Source organism: Brassica napus, chromosome A5, assembly GCF_020379485.1.
Source record: "Brassica napus cultivar Da-Ae chromosome A5, Da-Ae, whole genome shotgun sequence".
Lineage (NCBI taxonomy): Eukaryota > Viridiplantae > Streptophyta > Magnoliopsida > Brassicales > Brassicaceae > Brassica > Brassica napus.
In genome coordinates, this window is record NC_063438.1 from 7,226,300 (window position 1) to 7,248,797 (window position 22,498).

General features: G+C 36.9%; 2 protein-coding genes across 3 annotated transcripts; one reads left to right on the forward strand and one right to left on the reverse strand.

Moving 5' to 3' along the window:
- Positions 1-17,560: 17,560 nt before the first annotated feature.
- On the reverse strand, positions 17,561-18,995 carry LOC106451400 (40S ribosomal protein S3-2-like). The gene is made up of 5 exons (XM_048780812.1): positions 18,825-18,995; positions 18,420-18,739; positions 18,202-18,256; positions 18,003-18,134; positions 17,561-17,939 (listed from the first exon to the last, which is right to left on the reverse strand). Exons 1-5 carry the CDS (start codon positions 18,852-18,854, stop codon positions 17,727-17,729), a joined length of 750 nt encoding a protein of 249 aa, XP_048636769.1. The 5' UTR covers positions 18,855-18,995; the 3' UTR covers positions 17,561-17,726.
- A 193-nt stretch (positions 18,996-19,188) lies between these two features.
- On the forward strand, positions 19,189-22,076 carry LOC106454879 (GDSL esterase/lipase At2g31540-like). 2 transcript variants are annotated; one of them, XM_013896966.3, is made up of 3 exons: positions 19,189-20,696; positions 20,777-21,035; positions 21,125-22,071. In XM_013896966.3, the coding sequence occupies exons 1-3, from the start codon at positions 20,067-20,069 to the stop codon at positions 21,316-21,318; spliced, it is 1,083 nt and encodes a 360-aa protein (XP_013752420.2). In that variant the 5' UTR covers positions 19,189-20,066; the 3' UTR covers positions 21,319-22,071. The 2 variants fall into 2 exon arrangements, with proteins under 2 accessions (XP_013752420.2, XP_048636768.1); XM_048780811.1 differs by having other exon boundaries at positions 20,777-22,076.
- Positions 22,077-22,498: the final 422 nt, after the last annotated feature.

The window sequence follows — 22,498 nt, forward strand, 5'->3', positions numbered from 1 at the left end:
TGAAGCTCTCAGACTCTCTTTCAGACTCTTGATAGGGTTTTCATTTAGACAGGTAACACTTGATGTAACAAGGTTATTTCTTCTTTGAATTCAGTTTAACATTCAATTCAAAAAAAAATTAAAATAGATATTTCGAACAACAAATACTATTATCAGAATTTTTTAATTTACCAATAAACAATGATATCATTAAAAAAATTTATTGTCATATTGTTTGTTGTTTTTGATTAAAATAAGAATGATATAATGGTACATGATTTATTTTTAAAATCATTTAGAAATAAAACATACCTTGAAAAGAAAAATAAAGCACCTCAAAATGTAATTAAATACAAAATTATATATACAATAATATAAATAGAAGTCATTATATAGCTACATGTATTTATATATTATAAAAAAATCAACACAATTTAAAAATATATAAATACAACCGCCACTCTAAATACAAAAAAATAAATACCTATTTTGACAAGAAGAAATAAATACTCACACCAATTTTTTTAAATAACTTCCAAAAAGAACTTTTTTAAACCAAACGATTTTGTTGCATTTCCAACACAATTATATGATACCTCATAACAAAACCAACAATGGTTCTTTACAAAAATGTGGAATTTATGCCTGGATTTAAGATGGGAGTATCTCATTGGTTGAGCCATATATGGCAAAGTTAATTTAGAGTTTTTTTTTTCAAAGGAAATGGCATAAGAATGTAAATAACTCAAACAAATATGAGGGCAAAATCCTAGTAGAGATTCTGCTTTAATAGTATAAATATATTTTTCAATATGATTACCACACAATAGTTTGAAAATTTCTATAACCAACTTAATAAGGAAAAAAAGAGTTGAACACAAATATGATAACCAGACACTAATTAGAAAAAAAAAACAGTCAAACAAATCTAATCAATTTTTAAGGATTACCATGCAAGACATGCATTACTAATTAGATTGTTCTATCTATAAATTAATCATGATCTTAAATAGAAATTACAACCATCAAACTAGTAAATCAAAAAATAAAAATTCTAATAAACGTCTGTTTCTTTATCGTAATAATATCACGAAGAACGATATGTCTTCATCACATCTTGCTATTTTTTGCGTCATTCTGATTGCATTATTTCCACTTCATGAATGTATGTGTTTATACTAGTTTCCCTTTTCTCATCATATATCAATGTTATCCTTGCAATCACATCATGATATCCAAGTGATATTGTTGTTGCTTTTTTGTTTATATAGTTGTCGATGGCCAAGGTGCTAATGCGGGATTTTGCGTACCAGTCAATTGCGACACTAATGACAAAAATCGCAGTTGTGCTACCTGTCACATTGCCTCGCCACGCAAGACACTTAGTTTCAAGAGCTTAGCAGAATGTAAGGCTGGGTGCAAGGCATAAGTTAACTCGAGGCGTGCAAATAGCACTGAATAAACGTTTTATTTAACACGTAATTTATCTGCTTCCGATTTTAACTACAATACAGAATCTTATTTTGAGTCCAATAAATCAAATTTATGCCTATTGTATATGTGTTTAGAGATTTCCATATTCTACGTAATACAAAATAGTTTAACCTATTTCTCTCCTTTTGTTTTGTTTGACTATTAATATTTTTTTAAGAAAATATATCTTCTGTATAATTACTAAGAATAAGTTTTTTAAACTGAATAGTTTGTAATAATGGTAAATGGTAAGTTTTTTTTTCTATTTCCTTATACGCCATATACTACTTGTGAGTTAGGAAAAAACATAGATCAAAGAGTAAACGTAGAGATTTTCTTATTAGTCTTCACAATCACTTAAAACAATAATAAAAACTTATATTACTCTTTTATCTTAGACTTTTTGTTATCTTGTTTAATAGGAAGACAATGAAAATAGAACAAAAAGAGAAAGACTCATTAGCATAAACGCTCTAAGTATTGCTACAAATTTACGTAAAGGACTTTACATAACCAAATATAAACAGAGTAGGTACATCAGATTTCAAAGACAAGAACTAACAAAAGCAACGAGATGGTTCTGCAAAGTGACAATGCTAACACAGGAACCAAACTTGGTCTCGCCGGTCTTGGCTACTCTTTGATGGATATGTAACATCCCGATTTTTGGGGATGCAATCATTAAAAGAAATAAACCTGGTAAGTTGTCTGAAGCTAATATGGAGGATTCTCTCTTCTAATTTGGTATGGGTTAATTGGATAAATATATACCTTATTAGAAAAGGTTCACTATGGACGGGTAAGGAGAACATTCAATTAGGTTCTTGGATGTGGAAAAAAATTCTCATGTGTAGAGATATTGGTAAGAGCTTGTACCGAGTAGATATAAGAAATGGTAGGAAAACATCTTTCTTGCATGAAGCTTGGTCGCCACTGGGTTGTCTTCAGGATATGCTGAGGGAAGGAAACTATATTGATATGGGAATTCCTATAAATGCAACCGTTGATGTGAGTAGGAAGCAAAGAAGACAGCATCATCGAATTCATATCTTGAACAATGTAGAAGATGAGATTGCGAGGTATAAGGCAAACTTTGTTAATGAAGAAGATGTTTCCTTATGGAAGAATGGGACATGACAATACAAAATGAACTTCTCAACGAGTGAAACATGGAAGGTGATTAGAAAAGAGTATATTGCTTGAAATTGGTACAAAGAGATTTGGTTCAAGTATGTCACATCGAAGCACTCTTTCATTACTTGGGTTGCAATGAAGGGGAGGCCTGCAACAGGAGATCGCATGAGGCATTAGAGTGGGTTGGTGGACAGATCTTGTGTCTTATGCAATGATCCTTTGGAAACAATGGAGCATTTATTTTTTGAGTGTGAGTATTCTGCTCAAATTTGGAAACAGATGATGGAAGGGGTGTTGCTACACAAGTATACAAATCAATGGGAGAGGATAATGAGGATCATGATAATGCCGCAGGGGAGTAAAGTGAAGTCTTTTGTTATTAAGTACATGTTTCAACTTGCTATTCACACAATCTGGAGGGAAAGAAATCGAAGGCGGCATGGGGAGAGCCCCTCTCCTGTGAATATTTTGGCAAGTTTGATAGACAAGGGGATGAGAAACAAGCTCACTATCATTCAGAGGAGAAAGGATAAAGATTTGGAGGGAGGGATGATCTATTGGCTTAGTACCAGAATTTAAAGTTTGTTTTTTTATCATTGGTTTTGAGCTTTTCTATTTTACTTTGGGAGTTAGTTATAGTAGAAGGAGATAGGGTTTTCATTTTTTTTTTGTCAACAACATTACAGACTCATATTGACTCTGTAAACCACACCGGGAGATATTAATCCATGTGAACGACGAAAGACGTTTATTTCCTGACACTGCGTGCTAGGTTATCTGCCTTTGTATTTTGCGTTCTTGGTACATGTATAATCTCTGATCGTGTGAAGCTCTCTTTCAGACTCTCTTTCAGACTCTTGATAGGGTTTTCATTTAGACAGGTAACACTTGATGTAACAAGGTTATTTCTTCTTTGAATTCAGTTTAACATTCAATTCAAAAAAAAATTAAAATAGATATTTCGAACAACAAATACTATTATCAGAATTTTTTAATTTACCAATAAACAATGATATCATTAAAAAAAATATTGTCATATTGTTTGTTGTTTTTGATTAAAATAAGAATGATATAATGGTACATGATTTATTTATAAAATCATTTAGAAATAAAACATACCTTGAAAAAAAAATAAAGCACCTCAAAATGTAATCAAATACAAAATTATATATACAATAATATAAATAGAAGTCATTATATAGCTACATGTATTTATATATTATAAAAAAAATCAACACAATTTAAAAATATATAAATACAACCGCCACTCTAAATACAAAAAAATAAATACCTATTTTGACAAGAAGAAATAAATACTCACACCAATTTGTTTTAAATAACTTCCAAAAAGAACTTTTTTAAACCAAACGATTTTGTTGCATTTCCAACACAATTATATGATACCTCATAACAAAACCAACAATGGGTCTTTACAAAAATGTGGAATTTATGCCTGGATTTAAGATGGGAGTATCTCATTGGTTGAGCCATATATGGCAAAGTTAATTTAGAGTTTTCTTTTTCAAAGAAAATGGCATAAGAATGTAAATAACTCAAAAAATATGAGGGCAAAATCCTAGTAGAGATTCCGCTTTAATAGTATAGATATATTTTTCAATATGATTACCACACAATAGTTTGAAAATTTCTATAACCAACTTAATAAGGAAAAAAAGAGTTGAACACAAATATGATAACCAGACACTAATTAGAAAAAAAAACCAGTCAAACAAATCTAATCAATTTTTAAGGATTACCATGCAAGACATGCATTACTAATTAGATTGTTCTATCTATAAATTAATCATGATCTTAAATAGAAATTACAACCATCAAACTAGTAAATCAAAAAATAAAAATTCTAATAAACATCTTTTTCTTTATCGTAATAATATCACGAAGAACGATATGTCTTCATCACATCTTGCTATTTTTTGCGTCATTCTGATTGCATTATTTCCACTTCATGAATGTATGTGTTTATACTAGTTTCCCTTTTCTCATCATATATCAATATTATCCTTGCAATCACATCATAATATCCAAGTGATATTGTTGTTGCTTTTTTGTTTATATAGTTGTCGATGGCCAAGGTGCTAATGCGGGATTTTGCGTACCAGTCAATTGCGACACTAATGACAAAAATCGCAGTTGTGCTACCTGTCACATTGCCTCGCCACGCAAGACACTTAGTTTCAAGAGCTTAGCACACTACAAGAAAACATCGGGATACTGAGGGAAAAAATCGTCGGTATGTCGTCGGAATAACGCTATTCCGAGGACATACCGACGAAAAAAGTCCTCGGAAATAACTCCTCGGAAATTCATAATTCCTCGGAATTCCGTCGGAATTTTCCGACGGAATTCCGAGGAAACAAAATTCCGAGGATACTCCGAGGACACGAAGTTCGTCGGAAGGTTCCTCGGAAAATACCGAGGGAATTCCGATGGTCCAATCCTCGGAAGTTTCGACGAAATATTCCTCGGAATGTTTATCGGAAAATACCGAGGAACAAATGTTCCTCGGACTTTTCCGAGGAACTTTCTTCCCTCGGAATTTTCCGAGGGAGTGGAGTTTCTCGGAAAATTCCGAGGAACTTTTTCCCTCAGAAAATTCCGAGGAACTTAAAGTTCGTCGGAATTTGCCGAGGGGAGAAAGTTCCTCGGAATTTTCCGAGGAACCCCATTCCCTCGGAATTTTGAAAAAATTTATTTTTTTTTAAAATTAATTTTATTTTTAAAAATTAAAATTTTTAAAATTTAAAATTAAAATTGAATAAAACATAAAATAAAACATAGTAGATAATATTCAAATTTAAATAAAACATTCAGAGTTTTTGGAAAAAAAAAAAAACTACGGGTCTTGAATGTTCGGGAACGTCTCGTTCGGGTACATCCTCTTCATCATCTCCATCATCTGCTCGTTCAGCCTCTTCTGGGTCTCATAGCCCGCCTGTTGAGCTGCCATCTGAGTCTCCAACGCAGATATCCGATCATCCTTGTCCTTCAGCTGAGCCGTAAGAACTTCTGGATCAACATACGCATGTGGTGCAGAAGAAGGAGCAGCCGACCGGGAGCGACGACCCAAACCGACCAAACGTCCCTTTTTCTTTGGAACCGACTGAAATATAAATAACCAAGTTTAGATAATTTAAATTGATGATAAAATAAAAATCAAGAAATAATTAAATTGAACTTTTAAAAAAAAAAACTTACCGATTCAACGATTTCGTTGATTCGAACCCGAGACAAGTTGGTCGAGGCCGTCGAATCGTCATCATCGGTTTGAAGCTGAGACACTTCGTCATACACCTGAGTTTGGACCAGGTCGACCACGTCCCTCACAAGACCATCATCAATCTGGCCGGTCTTCTTGTTGGTATACGCCCTTTTCATAAGGGCGAGATCATCAACTGGGTGGCCTTCATTTTCTTCCGCCTTGAAAAAAAATAAATTAGACAAACATTAGAAATTTGAAAATGCAAAAAAATAAAATTCTGAAACTTAAATAATTGAAGAAAAAGCGGTTGAGCTTACCATGCGATCCGCCAGAGTGGCAATAGATTGAGCACCCAAGTTATGCTTGTAGATGCCCTTTCCTTTACGGTCGCTCCTGCGGTTGTTGGAGTTGGTGGAAGAAGTTTCTTTCGTCTCTTCTTTATCCCAATGCGCACACAACTCCTTCCAGACCGTGTCGTTCATCGACTTTGGGACCTTTTAATTTAAAAAAAAAAAGTTTAATAATTTTAAAAATAGTTTAATAAATTAAAAATTGTTAATAAATTAAAAACTACCTTGTTTACTTCCCACTTCTTCTTCCACTCGTACATCTGCTTCCCATAGTTGTCCATAACTTTATGGACAAAATGGTGATAGATAGAGAGCGTATCATCGGCATTCCAGTTGAATTCTTGCTGAAATAGTTTAAAAATAGTTTTTAAGCACAAAAATATAATAGTTTAATAATTACAAAAATCGTCGTTTTAATAAATAAAAAATAGTTTAATAATTAAAAAAATAATTTAATAATTACAAAAATAAGTTTTAATAATATTTAAAATGTCTAATAAATATAGAAATTAGTTTAATAATTACAAAAATAAGTTTTAATAATATTTAAAATGTCTAATAAATATAGAAAATAGTTTAATAATTACAAAAAATAGTTTTAATAATATAAAAAATATAATTTAAAAATTAGAATACTTACCGCAAACTGCTGAAACCACAGATGCTGCTTCTCGACAGGGAAGTGAGTGAAAGTCGGATGTCCGCTGTCGAGGGCCGAGTACATCATACGGTTGATCCATGCGCTGATCCCATTCCCGGATCGGTTGAACCTAATAAAAAAAATAAATTATTAATAAAAAAATAGTTTAAATAAAAAATAGTTTAAAAAATAAAAGTTTAAATTACCATGTTTGACCATGTCCATGTGGATACTCAGTGAGATAGGGAAGATGGTCACGACCGGGCTGTCGAACCAACTCCGCAACCCTCATCACTCCGAGAGGACCGGGTGCAGCAGCGGGACCAGGAGCGGGTGCAGCAGCGGGAGCGGGAGCAGCAGGAGCGAGTAATGGAGAGGGAGATGTATGGTATGAGCTGTGGGGCGAAACGGAATCCTGAACATGGCTGGAAGAACCCCGAGACTGGCTCCCCATACCACCCCGGCTACGACGCTGGCGAGGCCGGATCTGATCATCATTAGACCTGTAAATTAAAAAAAACATATTTAAAAATTAGTTCTAATAATTTAAATTAAAAAAAACAGTTTAAATAAAAAAAGTTTTAATAAATAAAAAATAGTTTAAAAATTTTAAAAATAGTTTAAATAAATCCCAAAAACATAATAATTACGAAAAATAGTTTTAAAAATGTTTAAAATGTTAAATAATTACAAAAATAGTTTTCATAATATTAAAAATGTTTAATAAATATAGAAATTTATATTTTACATATAAAATACAAAAAAAATGTTTTTAAATATTATATAAATGATTTTTAATCTTAAAAAAAGTTTTATAGATTTTAAAAATGTTTAATAAATATATAAATGAATTTAAAATGCAAAAAATAGATTTTATATACAAAAAACGTTTTCAATATATATATATAATTTCAAATTCGATTTTTATAACCACAAAATTAATAAAAACTAAAAAAAAAATTCAAATCAAGTGAAATACATAATCAAACTCGATTTTACACAAATCTACCATTCACCCTAACAAAATCTATAAATCTCATTCCAAAATCATCAAATCTACTTAAAAACCATACAAATCTAACCTAAAAGAGTGGGATAGGGTTCTTACATGATTATGGGGGAGGATTAGGGGAGATTCGCCGGAAAAACGCGAGAGAGAACGGTGGAGTCGCCGGAAATCGCGAGAGGAGAGGCTCAGCGGCGCGGAGAGAAAGAGAGAAATGGGGAAGAAGATCGGGCTCGCCCTAATATTATGAGGCGTCCGACGGAAACTATCCGTCGGAATTTCCTCGGAAATATTTAATATTTCCGTCGGAATTTCCTCGGAATTCTTTGATTCAATTTTCCCGAAATATTTGGCGGCTTGGTTTACCCGGTTAAATGAAAATATTCCGACGAACAATGATTCCTCGGAATACCCTCGGTAATCTCCGAGGAATTTCTGAGGAACCAGGGTTTGGGGTTTTAAAACATCGATTATTTTCGCCGTATTTCATTTCTTATACAATTATAATGCATACCATTGAGGATTCTTTGTATAGATGATCATAAACCATGAAATAACACAATTTCAAAAATAATTGTAAGTATTCCCTTTACCATTTATTAAAGTGTATAAGTGTTTCTCTTATGTTGTGTGGTTTTCGTTCATGCAATCGTAAAAGTGTTTGTTATTGGATAAAACACCAAAGTTCATAGTTCCAAACATCATAATCTGGTTATGACACTTAATGAAGGTTATATACGTGTTATTCAATCCGTAAAACGTTGTTTTCGATTTAAAACCCCCAGTTCCTCGGAATTTCCTCGGAATATACCGAGGAGATTCCGAGGAAATCCTTATGTTCGTCAGCATTTCCTCGGAATATACCGAGGAGATTCCGAGGAAAAAGAATCTATAATCAAATCCCCATCTCCTCGGAATTTCCTCGGAATTTTCCGAGGAAATGCCGACGAACATAAAGAGTTCCTCGGAATTTCCTCGGAATTTTCCGAGGGAATTCCGAGGAACATTGGGTTTTCAATCGAGAAGATCTATTCCGAGGAAATTCCGAGGAAAACCTATCTGTCCTCGGAATTTCCTCGGAATTTTCCTTAAAAAAAAAAAAAAAAAAGGTCGACGCTAGTCTGTTTCCGAGTCGTCATCACCAGATGAATCTGAATCTGGATCTTGGTGAAACTCTCCAATCACTGGTTCATCCTCTACGTGAACGGCGGCTTCTTCTCCGAAGTCAGTTAAATCGACTACAAGGCCAACTCCACCTAAATCTTCTGCTGCACTTAAGTTGCCGGATGTGCTTGGTTGTAGTGGGTCTTCCAGCTCAGAACTTCCCTGAACTCGGCCTCTCGGGTTGAGTCTTGTAACAGTAACCCATGGATCATCTCTGTTCCTTACCCGGGGGTACTTGATATAACAAACCTGATCGGCCTGAGAAGCAAGAATGAAAGGATCATAATATTGCAGCTTCCGTCTTGAATTTACTGATGTAACACCAAATGCATCTGTTCTCACACCTCGATCTGGAGTGTTGTCGTGCCAGTCACAATAGAAAACAGTACAGCGCAATCCAACCATGCCCAAATACTTGATTTCCAAAATCTCATTTATGTGTCCGTAGTATACATCATCTCCTGATGCAGAACAAACACCAGCATCGTAAGTCGTACTCGAACGTCTCCTCTTCTGAGTTGTGAATGCATATCCTCGAGTACAAAATCTCGGATATGACTTCACAACAAAGTTTGGTCCAACGACCATCTCGCGTATCCAATCGTCAAATGTTTCACCTCTGGCCAAACCATCACTCACATAAGTAAACATCCATCCACCAAATTCTCTCTGCTTCATTTCTTCTAGTTCGTCCTCTGTGGCGTATCTATATTCTAACCGCTTTTCTGCCATGAAAATCCTTTCATATTGAAGAACATCTTCGCAGTTGGTGAGTAAATATGTTTGCAAATGACTGCGCTCCTGATCAGTAAGTCGACGGTCCTTTGGTTTTCCGCTAAGTCGTCCAACGTCTGTGAAAATGTCTGGAACCTTCCAATGATATGTTGCCCGTTCGCCTCTATCATCATGCCGAGCAGGTCTTCTGTTTTTGGTCTGAACTTCTGCTGGAAAGTAGTACTCGGCAAAGTTTGAAGTTTCTTCATTGATCATCTGTGCGACTATAGACCCTTCCACCCTACTTAAATTTTTCACCATCTTCTTCAAATGGAACATATACCGCTCATACAGATACATCCATCTATACTGCACAGGACCACCAAGTTCCAATTCTCTTACCAGGTGAATAACAAGATGCTCCATAACATCAAAAAATGAGGGAGGAAATATCTTCTCAAGGTTGCACTGAATCACAGCTATGTTAGTCTTCAAATTTTCAATACCTTCAAGAGTCACTGATCTTGTGCATAAATCGCGGAAGAAACCACTTATCCCTGCAATTGCTTCATGAACATTTCGTGGTAATAGTTCCTTGAAGGCAAACGGAAGGAGGCGCTGCATCATTACATGGCAATCATGGCTTTTCAAGCCAGTAAACTTTCCTTCCTTTCTGTCGATACAGTTACGCAAATTAGATGCGTAACCGTCTGGAAATTCCACATCGTTTGAAATCCAATCAAAGAACGCATCCTTTCCCGCTGCATCAAGTCGGTATATGGGAAAAGGAGCCCTACCACTCTCATCAACATGAAGTTCTGAACGAGCACATATATCGACTAAATCCAGTCTTGACTTCAAATTATCCTTTGTTTTACCTTGAACATTAAGGATCGTGTTCATGAGATTGTCAAAAAAGTTCTTCTCAATATGCATGACATCTAAATTATGCCTTAGTAGATGATCCTCCCAGTATGGCAGATCCCAAAAAATACTTTTTTTGTGCCAGTTATGTAGGTTTCCAACACCATCTACCGGAAAATGCTCATGTCCACCGACGTCTGGCGTCCTTTCTGCACCAAAATCTCTAAGTTGTGTCTTCAAATCTTTCCCACGAATTTCCGGAGGTGGACTGTCAAACACCCTCTTGTTCTTCGTAAACAAATTCCTACTTCTACGATATGGATGATCTGGTGGTAGAAATCTCCTGTGACAGTCAAACCAACACGTTTTCCTTCCGTGTTTTAGTTGGAAAGCATCAGTGTTATCTTGACAATATGGACATGATAGCCTTCCATGCGTTGTCCATCCAGATAACATACCATATGCTGGAAAATCACTTATTGTCCACATTAGTACTGCCCGCATTTGAAAGTTTTCTTTATACGAAACATCGTATGTTTCAGCACCTTGAGCCCATAGTTGTTGCAACTCATATATTAGTGGCTGAAGAAACACATCAAGTGATCTCTTAGGATGCTCTGGTCCGGGAACGAGAATCGAGAGAAACAAAAACTCTCGTCGCAAGCACAAGTTTGGGGGTAGGTTGTATGGTGTAAGAATGACTGGCCATAGAGAATACTGTCTTCCACTCTTGCCAAACGGGCTGAAACCATCAGTACATAATCCAAGGTAGACATTTCTTCTCTCATACGCAAAGTCGGGATACTTTGATTGGAAATGCTTCCACGCTTTTGCATCTGAAGGATGTCTGATCTCACCATCTGTTGAGTGCTCCGCATGCCATCTCATTGGTTGCGCTGTGCGTTCAGACAGATACAGCCTCTGCAACCTTTCCGTCAAAGGCAAATACCACATCCTTTTATATGGTACTGGAACTCTTCCACTCGTATCTTTATAACGAGGCTTCCCACAAAATTTGCATGAAACCCGCTGTTCATCCGCCCTCCAATAAATCATGCAGTTGTCTCTGCATACATCTATTACCTGATACGATAAACCAAGACCAGCTACGAGTTTCTGAACCTCGTAGTATGAGCCAGGAGCTACATTATCTTCGGGTAGAATACCTTTTACATAATCAGCAATCGCATCCACACAGTCTTCAGCCAAATTATAATCCGTCTTAATGCCCATCAATCTTGTAGCAGATGATAAAGCTGAATGACCATCTCTGCAACCTTCGTACAATGGTTGCTTTCCAGCATCCAACATATCATAAAATCTCCTAGCTTCGGCATTGGGTAAATCTTCCCCTCTAAAATGATCATTTACCATCTGCTCAGTACCTACACCGTAATCTACATCCGTTCTAATTGGATCTTCTAATCTAACCGCTGGCTGAGGTTCGCTAGTACTACCAAGTTCATAATCAGTTTCTCCATGATGATACCAAATTTTGTAACTTCGTGTAAACCCACTCAAATATAAATGAGTCCAAACATCCCATTCTTTAATAACTTTTTTATTTTTACAATTAGAGCAAGGACATCTTAACATACCTGTTTTTGCTTCCGGTTGTCGGTGAACTAACCCCATGAATTCGGTTATACCTTGTTGGTATTCTTCCGTAAGCAATCTCGTGTTCGGATCCAAATGAGGTCGATCGATCCAAGAACGAAAATAATTTGAAGAAGACATGTTTTTTATGAATCAAATTCGTGTGTAAAGAAAGTGAGAGGGAGGATGAAGATATGGTGTGAATGAAGAGGAAGAGGGGTGCTTGTATTTATAGTTGAAATCCTGCCGACGGTCCGAGGAAATTCCGACGGAATTCCGATGCAAACGGCTAGTTCGTCGGAATTTCCTCGGAATTTTTAAAATCCCCCCAACGGCTCTCCAACGGCTCTCTAACGTCTATAATATTTCCTCGGAATTCATCGGTTTTTTCCGAGGAACACTAGTTTCCTCGGTATTCCGTCGGAATATTCCGACGAAATGTATTTTCCTCGGAATTCCGTCGGAATATTCCGACGGAATTCCGAGGAAGCAAAATTTTGTGTTTCCTCGGAATTGCCTCGGAAATGCCTCGGTATATTCCGAGGAATTCATTTTCCGTCGGAACGTCCGTCAGAATACCGCTGTTTTCTTGTAGTGGCAGAATGTAAGGCTGGGTGCAAGGCATAAGTTAACTCGAGGCGTGCAAATAGCACTGAATAAACGTTTTATTTAACACGTAATTTATCTGCTTCCGATTTTAACTACAATACAGAATCTTATTTTGAGTCCAATAAATCAAATTTATGTCTATTGTATATGTGTTTAGAGATTTCCATATTCTACGTAATACAAAATAGTTTAACCTATTTCTCTCCTTTTGTTGTGTTTGACTATTAATATTTTTTTAAGAAAATATATCTTCTGTATAATTACTAAGAATAAGTTTTTTAAACTGAATAGTTTGTAATAATGGTAAATGGTAAGTTTTTTTTCTATTTCCTTATACGCCATATACTACTTGTGAGTTAGGAAAAAACATAGATCAAAGAGTAAACGTAGAGATTTTCTTATTAGTCTTCACAATCACTTAAAACAATAATAAAAACTTATATTACTCTTTTATCTTAGACTTTTTGTTATCTTGTTTAATAGGAAGACAATGAAAATAGAACAAAAAGAGAAAGACTCATTAGCATAAACGCTCTAAGTATTGCTACAAATTTACGTAAAGGACTTTACATAACCAAATATAAACAGAGTAGGTACATCAGATTTCAAAGACAAGAACTAACAAAAGCAACGAGATGGTTCTGCAAAGTGACAATGCTAACACAGGAACCAAACTTGGTCTCGCCGGTCTTGGCTACTCTTTGATGGATATGTAACATCCCGATTTTTGGTATATGCGAAAAGGATTAAAATAATTGATTTGGTTACTTATGTTACCAAAGTTGACTTATCTTTATGGTTATACATTCGTTTAAAACTCCATGGTTAGGCAACCAAACTGATTGTACAAGACGCCAATGGAGGTTGAATATCCGAAGTGTCTTCAAATACAAGAAACTGATGTTACATGGACGTGGCATGCACGGCTAGGACATGTGAACTTTGGAGTCATGAAGAATATGGTAGACAAGGAGATCGTAGTAGGGATGCCTCAGGTGATACACGAGAAAGATGTGTGCAGCGCCTACTTAGTTGGGAAGCAAACTCGAAATTCTTTCCCGCCTAAAGCAAAGTATCGAGCATCACACGCATTGGAGTTGGTACATGGTGACTTGTGCGGCCCGATATCACCATCAACACCAGCGAACAATATATATGTATTCGTCTTAATTGATGATTACTCAAGATATATGTGGACGATGCTGCTAAGAGAGAAGAGTGAAGCGTTAAATCGGTTCAAAAAGTTCAAGGAGTACGTGGAGAATCAAACGAAGCTAAAACTCAAGATTTTTCGCACCAATAGAGGAGGAGAGTTCACATCTTCTGAGTTTATTCGTTTTTGTGAAGAAAACGGTGTAACTAGACATCTCACTGCACCGTATACACCGAAACAAAACGGTGTGGTTGAGAGAAGAAACAAAACATTAATGGAGATGACTAGAACTTTGATGAAAGCTATGAAGATACCTAATCAGCTATGGGAAGAAGCAGTTCGTCATTCAACGTATCTCATAAACCGCATTGCTACAAAGGCTTTGGAAAACAAGACTCCATACGAAGGCTTGTATGTTAAGAAACCGAACATTGAGCATCTAAGGGTCTTTGGATGTGTAGTTTTTTGCAAAAATCAACAATCATCATCTCAATAAGCTGGATGATCGATCAAGGATGGTGATCAACCAAGGCACAGAGTCCGGCTCAAAATCTTACAGGCTCTATGATCCGGTCGCGAAGAAGATAGTTGTTAGTAGAGATGTAATCTTTGACGAGAACAAAAGTTGGGATTGGTCCACACTATCAACAAACGTAGACGAAGAACCAGGATCATTCAAGCTTTCTCATATTGATGTTACAAAAGAAAGAGATGGTGATGAGCATCAAAATCACCAACACCACGAAGAGCAAAACAATAATGAAGAAGAAGAAGCTGTAGACGCAGGTGAACAAGAGCAAGTAGCAGAGAACAACGATGCAAACCAATACCAGCATGTAACATCAAGATATGGTCGTAACATCAGAAAACCAAAGCGGTTCGATGATTACATCCTACTCGCTGAAGTTGAAGGTGGCAGACTCTTGCTCACCATCGATGGTGAACCAGAAACTTACATCGAAGCTGTAGTGATACAAACTTGGATCGATGCAATGAAGGTAGAAATCAAATCTATCAACGAAAACAAGATCTGGAAGCTCGTCAAGAAGCCGGCAGGTGTGAAACCGATAGGTTTGAAGTGGATCTATAAGATCAAGAGGAATGCAGATGGAACGATGATCAAATACAAAGCAAGGCTAGTTGCAAAAGGCTACGTGGAACAACAAGGCATAGACGTTGACGAAGTGTTTGCACCAGTTGTTCGGATAGAAACCATACGACTACTCTTGGCTTTAGCAGCAACTAATGGATGGGAGATCCATCACTTAGATGTGAAAACTGCGTTCCTGAACGGAGACTTAAATGAGGATGTATACGTGACTCAACCAGAAGGCTTTGTGGAGAAAGGAAAGGAGGATCCTGTGTACAAACTTAGCAAAGCACTATACGGTTTGCGTCAAGCTCCGAGAGCTTGGAACATCAAACTCGACCGTGTTCTCAAGGAGATGGAGTTCACGAAGTGCACCAAGGAATCTGCGGTATATCAAAAGAAAGAGAAGGGAGAGCTTCTGATCATAGCTATATATGTTGATGACTTGTTTGTATAACAGCGTCTTCACTCAACGTTATCAAGCAATTCAAAGATGATATGTCAAGAAGATTTGAGATGTCAGACCTCGGGAAGCTTACATACTATCTTGGTATAGAAGTAACGCAAGGAGCTGATGGCATTCACATCAAACAAGAAGGATACGCGCAAGGTATACTTGTCAAGACGAAGATGTAGTCATGTAACTATACTCATGTTCCGATGCACACGAGTTTGAAAGTATCAAAGGCAGAGGAGGAGCCTGAGATTGATGCAACATCGTATCGAAGCATCATAGGATGCTTAAGGTATCTTCTTCATACACGACCGGACTTGGCGTTTTTGGTTGGTGTATGAAGCAAATATATGCAGAGTCCAAGAGAGAGTCATGGAGAAGCAGTGAAGCATCTACTACGATACATAAAGGGCACTACAGAGTATGGCTCTTCTTCAAACGGGATGGAACAACGAAGATTACAGGTTACAGTGACAACAGCCATAACATAGACGTTGATGATGGAAGAATCACTACAGGGTTTATGTTCTACCTAGGAACATCGCCGATCACGTGGACATCATGCAAGCAACCCACAGTGGCACTCTCTTCATGTGAGGCGGAGTTCATGGCAGCTACGGAAGCTGCAAAACAAACAAAATGGTTGAAGGAGTTAATGGCCGAGATCATGAACAAAGAAGACAAGAAGGTCGTGTTGAAGATTGACAACAAGTCAGCAATTGCCCTCACCAAGAACCCGGTGTTTCATGGTAGAAGCAAACACATACTCGCGAAGTACCATTTCATTTGAGAATGTGTGGAGTTCGACTTTATCGAAGTGAAGCACGTACCTGGAGTGGAGCAGAAGGCAGACATACTCACTAAACCATTGGCAAGGATCAAGTTCGAAGCAATGCGCAAGTTCATCGGAGTTCAGAAGATCAACATACCTAAGATTCAAGTTGGAATTAAGGGGAAGAATGTTGGATAATTCCAATTAACTTGAAGAGCAAGTTAACTCATTAAAGTGAAGTTTGATGGGTTAAGGAAAAAAAGAAAACATATCGAGCTTAGGAATGTTTTCATATTATTATTAGGAAAAGATGTAGCTTCGCCCTTAGGAAAAGATGTAGCTTCTTACTATATAAAGAGTTCTCATGGAGAAATGTTCCATCAAGAGAAACACATTGAAAGGTTTAGTTTTGAGAAAGTTTCTAAATCTAATAATAAGTGCTAGTTCTTATAATCTTTGTGTTTGTGCAACTTTAAAGATAACGAGATATGCAGAGAGAGAGTCAAATAGCGGATAGACCTTTAAGGTTGAAGATTACACCTCTGAAACCACCAGGATGCAATCTCGTTTCGGTTCAGTAGAGTATGTTAGTGTATAAAGTCGTCTTGTTACTTGGTGGTAGATTGTGTAGATCAAGTTAACACACAGTTGTGAAAGTTCCACAGTGGAAAGTTAAATCTATGTTAGAAGGATCCTAAAGGATATCGATCAAGGAGTAGTAGCCAAGATCAGCGAGACCAAGTTTGGTTCTTGTGTTAGCATTGTCACATTTACAGAACCATCTCGTAACTTTTGTTTTTTAAATTCTCGTGTTTGAAATCTAGTGTACCTATTTTGTGTATATTTGGTTCTGTAAAGCCTCTTACATAAATTTGTAGCAATACTGGAGAGTTTATGTTGATGAGTCTTTCTCTTTTTGTTCTATTTCATCGTCTTCCTGTCAAACAAGATAACAAAAAAGTCTAAGATAAAAGAGTGTTTCCATGTCTCCAAAGCTCGGAAACAGCTGTTTTAAGAATAGCTACTCCATTCTCCATTCTGGACTGCAACAGCTTCCTGAAAATGAATATAATCAGACAAATGTTTAATAGATTAACTAAAACTTGTCCAATCATCATATTTTTACTTTTTCACATATAAAATGGTAGAAACATGCTGTACTTACAAACAAAAAACAGAAGTTGCAATGTAAGAGTGGTGAAAAAAGCATACCAATAATGCTGGAGAGTTTGGAATTTACTGATTTATACCGTGCCAAAAGAATGAATCATTGAACATCTATGTAGAGTCAGTTAAAACAATGTTTGGACTTTGGAGTAACGTATTACACTGCAACGATTCATTATTCAAGCCCAAAAATTCCATTGAGCTAAACGCATTTAACATCCAAAAATACTTGACATAGATGTTAAAAACAACATGAGAAAAAACTTGTTTAAACAAAAAGTATCTTAAAAAGACGCTGATAAGGTTTGACCAAAAACAGAGGCATTCCAAGGAGTCTTCTTCTAGGCGACAGGGATCATCTCAGGATAATCGACGGCTGTGAGGGGAGCTTCTGGTAGAAGAGCAGCCGGAGCAGCAACCGTAGCAGGTGCGGAGCTAACATCTTCTTCCTTGGGAGCATGGATGATGACAACATCAGGCAGTGGTGTCTTTGGTCCATTTATTCCCTTAGGGTCCCAGTCAAGCATGACCTTGACCTTGATTCCGAGCACACCCTGCACATTTAAAGATTTAACCAGAGAGTACGATTAGACATTGCTCGGCGAAGGAACTCTCACCTGTCTGAGCAGAACATGTCTGACTGCAGAGTCGATGTAGTCCTTGGTGGGTTGACCAGAGGAAACCATGTAACCATCCTTGAATTTCATGGACTTGGCACGGGCTGCACGGAGCTTTCCACTCACAATGACCTGACAGTAATCAACAATGTCAGAGAATTTTAAGTGGAGAGAAAATGAAAACAATTTATCTACTCACCTCACATCCCTTAGCGCCACTCTCCATGACGAATCTCAAGACACCATAGCATGCCCTATATTAGCAGCACAACATCACTCCAGTATTAGCAGACAACTAGAAAACAACTTAGAGAATGTCTCTATGAAGGAAAAGGACTTGACGAGTAAACTAATCACACTCTCTCTTGCTAATATTTTTTTGCAGTTAAGATAACAGACAAACATGAGTGAGTGTACCTGCGAACGGCAAGACCGCCGAGGAGTTTGTAACGGAGAGACTCGGCCTGAGCAATGGCACAGAGACCTCTGTTGGCAACCTTCTCAGCGTAAAGCTCAACACTGTCTTGAGGAAACCTGAATCTCTTCTGGACAAGGGACGTCAACTCTCTGATTCTCCTTCCCTTCTCACCGAGAACATTTTGGGTACGGGTGGCTCTGATGATAATCTCTGTCCTCATGGGAGTGACCCTAACCTCCACACCTGAGTAACCATCCTCTGCCAGCTCTCTAGTCAGAACCTCGTTCAACTCTGCGTAGAACACACCGTCCGCTACAAACTACAGATACTCAACACAGTTACGGTTCAAACTACGAAACTTCAAGAAAGAGAAAAAAAAAAAAAGACTCAGTGAAACTGCTCACCTTCCTCTTCTTGCTGATTTGCGTCGCCATGATGTTCTTCAAGTCGCCGAAACCCTAGAATCAGGACGAAGAGCGGTAGTTACCCAATAAATAGTCTGGCGCTAGGGTTTCCCAGTCTCGTGCATGGGCTCTTCTGTTCCTTTTTTTTTAAATTAGGCCCATTAATTTGATAAATGCTTGCTTGGGCTCATTTATTGATAATCTCGGCCTTTTATTTTATAAATGGGTAAAGACTTCCTTTTTTCAATAGCTAGAGAAATTATATGTGTGATAAATACAGAAGGAAACACGCTAACACACAAACGTCTGATCTCAATGTTCTTTTGACAATTTCTGAAGCCAAATGTTTGTATTATGTAGCAGGTTCTCTTGCTTCCCAATAAGATAAGTTTTAGCATCCCAAGTATTGTTTTCTTTAAGCATCAATATTGGATTTATCTTAAAGAAAAACTATGAAGTAAGTGGGTTGGTAACAAGAAAACGTTTACCACTAACAAATTATTAAAATTTCTTTTAATTTAGTAATCCATTCGTTTCTAATTAACATTTTCTTTTGTTATTTTCACATAATAGGTAAATATAATAAAGTTTGACTATTAATATATTTGTGAAGAACAATTTTATTAAGTTTAAACTAAAAATATATAGATATGATTATAACTAATAAAAAATACTTATAAAATTCAAAATTTTATTTAAAAAAAAACATTAATTATTTGGAAATAGAAAGAGTATTTATATAGGTATTTTTCTAAGACGGGAATACATCATATAGTGTTTAGAGTAAAGTTATATTAGGTTGTTTATGTGATTTTGTATTTCACAAATATGTATTGTTAAACTTCCCTCACCTTGTATAGTTTGAGAAATGTTATATTTAATATTATTCCTTCCTCTTACAAATCACAGATATATGCATGAATGGACAAATGGGGTGATTAGACAAATGGATTTGATATTATTTCTCTTTACACACCTTATGATGAACTGTTAAACCCCTCGACCAGCGGTTTTAACTATTTTCTTTAACCATTTTGTTTTTAGGTGAATCTTATTTTAGACTATGAAATCCAAAGCACTTATCCATTTGTTTTTCACTGTAATGACCAAAAAAAACAAACTCACACAATTATCAAAAAAATCCAGCAAGGTCCAACAAAAAAAACTAACCTCCAAAAGTCTTTATAAATTGATCACCATTCACATTTCAAGCAACCAAAACACAAGAAACAGCCAAAAAACATGTCGACTTCTAAAACCATTGCCCTCACTCTATTCCTCGCGACAACACTATTCGCGTCCTGCAACGCAGCCGCAAACGCCACAACCAAACCTCTATTCCCAGCCATTCTAATCTTCGGCGACTCAACCGTGGACACAGGCAACAACAACTACCCTCTAAACACAATCTTCAGAGCTACACATTTTCCCTACGGCATTGACCTCCCAGACCACAAAGCCAACGGGAGATTCTCAAACGGGAAACTAATCCCCGACATACTCGCAGGCAAATTCAACATCAAACAGTTTGTTCCTCCTTTCTTACAACCAAACCTCTCCGACCAAGAGATTGTAACCGGAGTCTGTTTTGCATCAGCCGGTTCGGGTTACGATGACCTAACCAGCCTCTCCACTCAGGCCATTCCCGTCTCGGAACAACCCAAGATGTTCAGGAATTACATTGCTCGTCTTAAGAGTATCGTGGGAGACAAGAAAGCTATGGAGATTATAAACAACGCTTTGGTGGTTATAAGCGCAGGGACTAACGATATGGTCTTGAATTTTTACACCATTCCTACAAGGCGTCTTGAGTTTCCTTTTATCTCTGGTTACCATGAATTTATACTTAAGAGGCTTGATGGTTTCATCGGGGTAAAGCTTCAAACATGTTCTCAAATCATAAGTGAAACCCTAAAGTTTTGCTAATCTTTTGCGATGTGTTCTATGTGCAGGAGCTTTATAGTTTAGGTGCCCGGAACATTGCGATCGCAGGTTTACCTCCGATTGGTTGTTTACCGATTCAAATGACTGCTAAGTTCCGCAACATCTTTAGGTTTTGCTTAGAACAAGAGAACAAAGACTCTGTGGTATACAATCAGAAACTTCAAAAGCTATTACCTCAGATCCAATCATCACATACTGGAAGCAAGATCTTTTACGCTGATATATACAACCCTATTTTTGACATGATGCAAAACCCTAGCAAATACGGTATAGACACGATATTTTCTTGTGCCGCAAGTTTTCATGTATTGAGCACTATGATCTCACTCATGTGGAATTTTTTATATTTAAAACAGGGTTTACAGAGACGAAGAGAGGATGTTGTGGAACAGGGTTTTTGGAGACAAGTTTCATGTGTAATGTTTTTTCTCCATCGTGTCCGAATCACTCTGAGTTTTTGTTCTTTGACTCCATTCATCCATCGGAAGCTACCTATAATTACATAGGAGACTTGCTCGATACTCAGGTCCGTGAGTGGATTGCGGCTTAAGTCATCATCACAGATTCGTAAAAACAAAAGTATTTTTTTTTGTTTTTAATGCTAATATTGTATTAATGTACTTTATATTTGCTAACCAAAAATATTGCGAATGGAGTTCTACTTTCTGTAGAATCTTTCCAAGTATTGAAATGATTTGGCAGATTCTTGAAGTAGAAACTTAGCACTTGAGCCTACGAATCTCCTTGGTAATGACATGCTAATGTGTTTTGAACCTTAATACAAATCATCTCCCTAATCTAAACAAAAAGCTACTGAAACTGTAAACCACAAACATACATAGTCTCTCCTGATTCATCTCCATTACACACCATACCTCCTTAAGGCTTTGCTTAAACTCGGCATCACATTGTATGCATGCTAAAGATCTTCTGTTCAATAATGGAGCGAACCTATAACCCAATCAATAGAGATGTCAACGAAAAATGAAGTTGGTACTGTTTAATGTTTGATGTATGAAATGGGAATTGTGAACGGAATGATATTGAAAAGCGGAAAGGACTCTTTGACGTTTTTGAGGAAGCTAAACCTGTGCTTCTAGTTTATTTGTATTCTAACAGTGTGACGAAAAACTACTTTGAGAATCTGGTGAAAGCTCTGGAGAACGGTCTTGCTGATGTAGACTCGCACGCAGCTTGCAGCAGCAAATCAACGAGCTCTAAATCAACAGCTTGCAGTAGCAAAACAAGAGGTAAAGGCAAAGGCAGTTCCAGATCCAGCAGAAACCAAGATGACAACTGATAATATATTATCCTCACGTCCTCGTTAAGGTATAAAACCCGAATTGGTCTTTATAGAAAAGGAGAGATCTTTTAAACAAAGGTAGTCAAGAACATGAATATCATTTTTATTATTCTGGCTTCAGGGTTTACATTGCACTAGTCACTTCTATTTATACCACTAGAGCTAAAACCCTAACAGTGACACAGGTGTCAAGATCCCAGAGGCATTGTAGAATCAAGGGCTTCAAAACTGTTTGCCAGCTTGATTCCTTCTGCTGTGACCGTACGAGCTTCCTCTGTTTGCTTTGATGAGGTTTTGTCTTCTTTTGCCGGTACAGCAGAAGACCGTTGAACCCACATGGGCCTTGTTGAATATTCGGGCTGATGTTTCTCTGGCCCAAGGTTGCAGTGACGTCGTTTTGTTGAGATTCACTAACAGTCCCCCGCAA

What these genes read in the sequence shown, in the direction of transcription:
- LOC106454879 (XM_048780811.1), top strand. Translation starts at nt 20,067, where the DNA reads ATGTCGACTTCTAAAACCATTGCCCTCACTCTATTCCTCGCGACAACA. An exon ending in GGCTTGATGGTTTCATCGGG is followed by an intron (nt 20,697 to 20,776) that starts GTAAAGCTTCAA and finishes TTCTATGTGCAG; the next exon opens with GAGCTTTATAGTTTAGGTGC.
- LOC106451400 (XM_048780812.1), bottom strand. Translation starts at nt 18,854, where the DNA reads ATGGCGACGCAAATCAGCAAGAAGAGGAAG. An exon ending in AAATCAGCAAGAAGAGGAAG is followed by an intron (nt 18,740 to 18,824) that starts GTGAGCAGTTTC and finishes GAGTATCTGTAG; the next exon opens with TTTGTAGCGGACGGTGTGTT. An exon ending in GTGGCGCTAAGGGATGTGAG is followed by an intron (nt 18,135 to 18,201) that starts GTGAGTAGATAA and finishes GATTACTGTCAG; the next exon opens with GTCATTGTGAGTGGAAAGCT.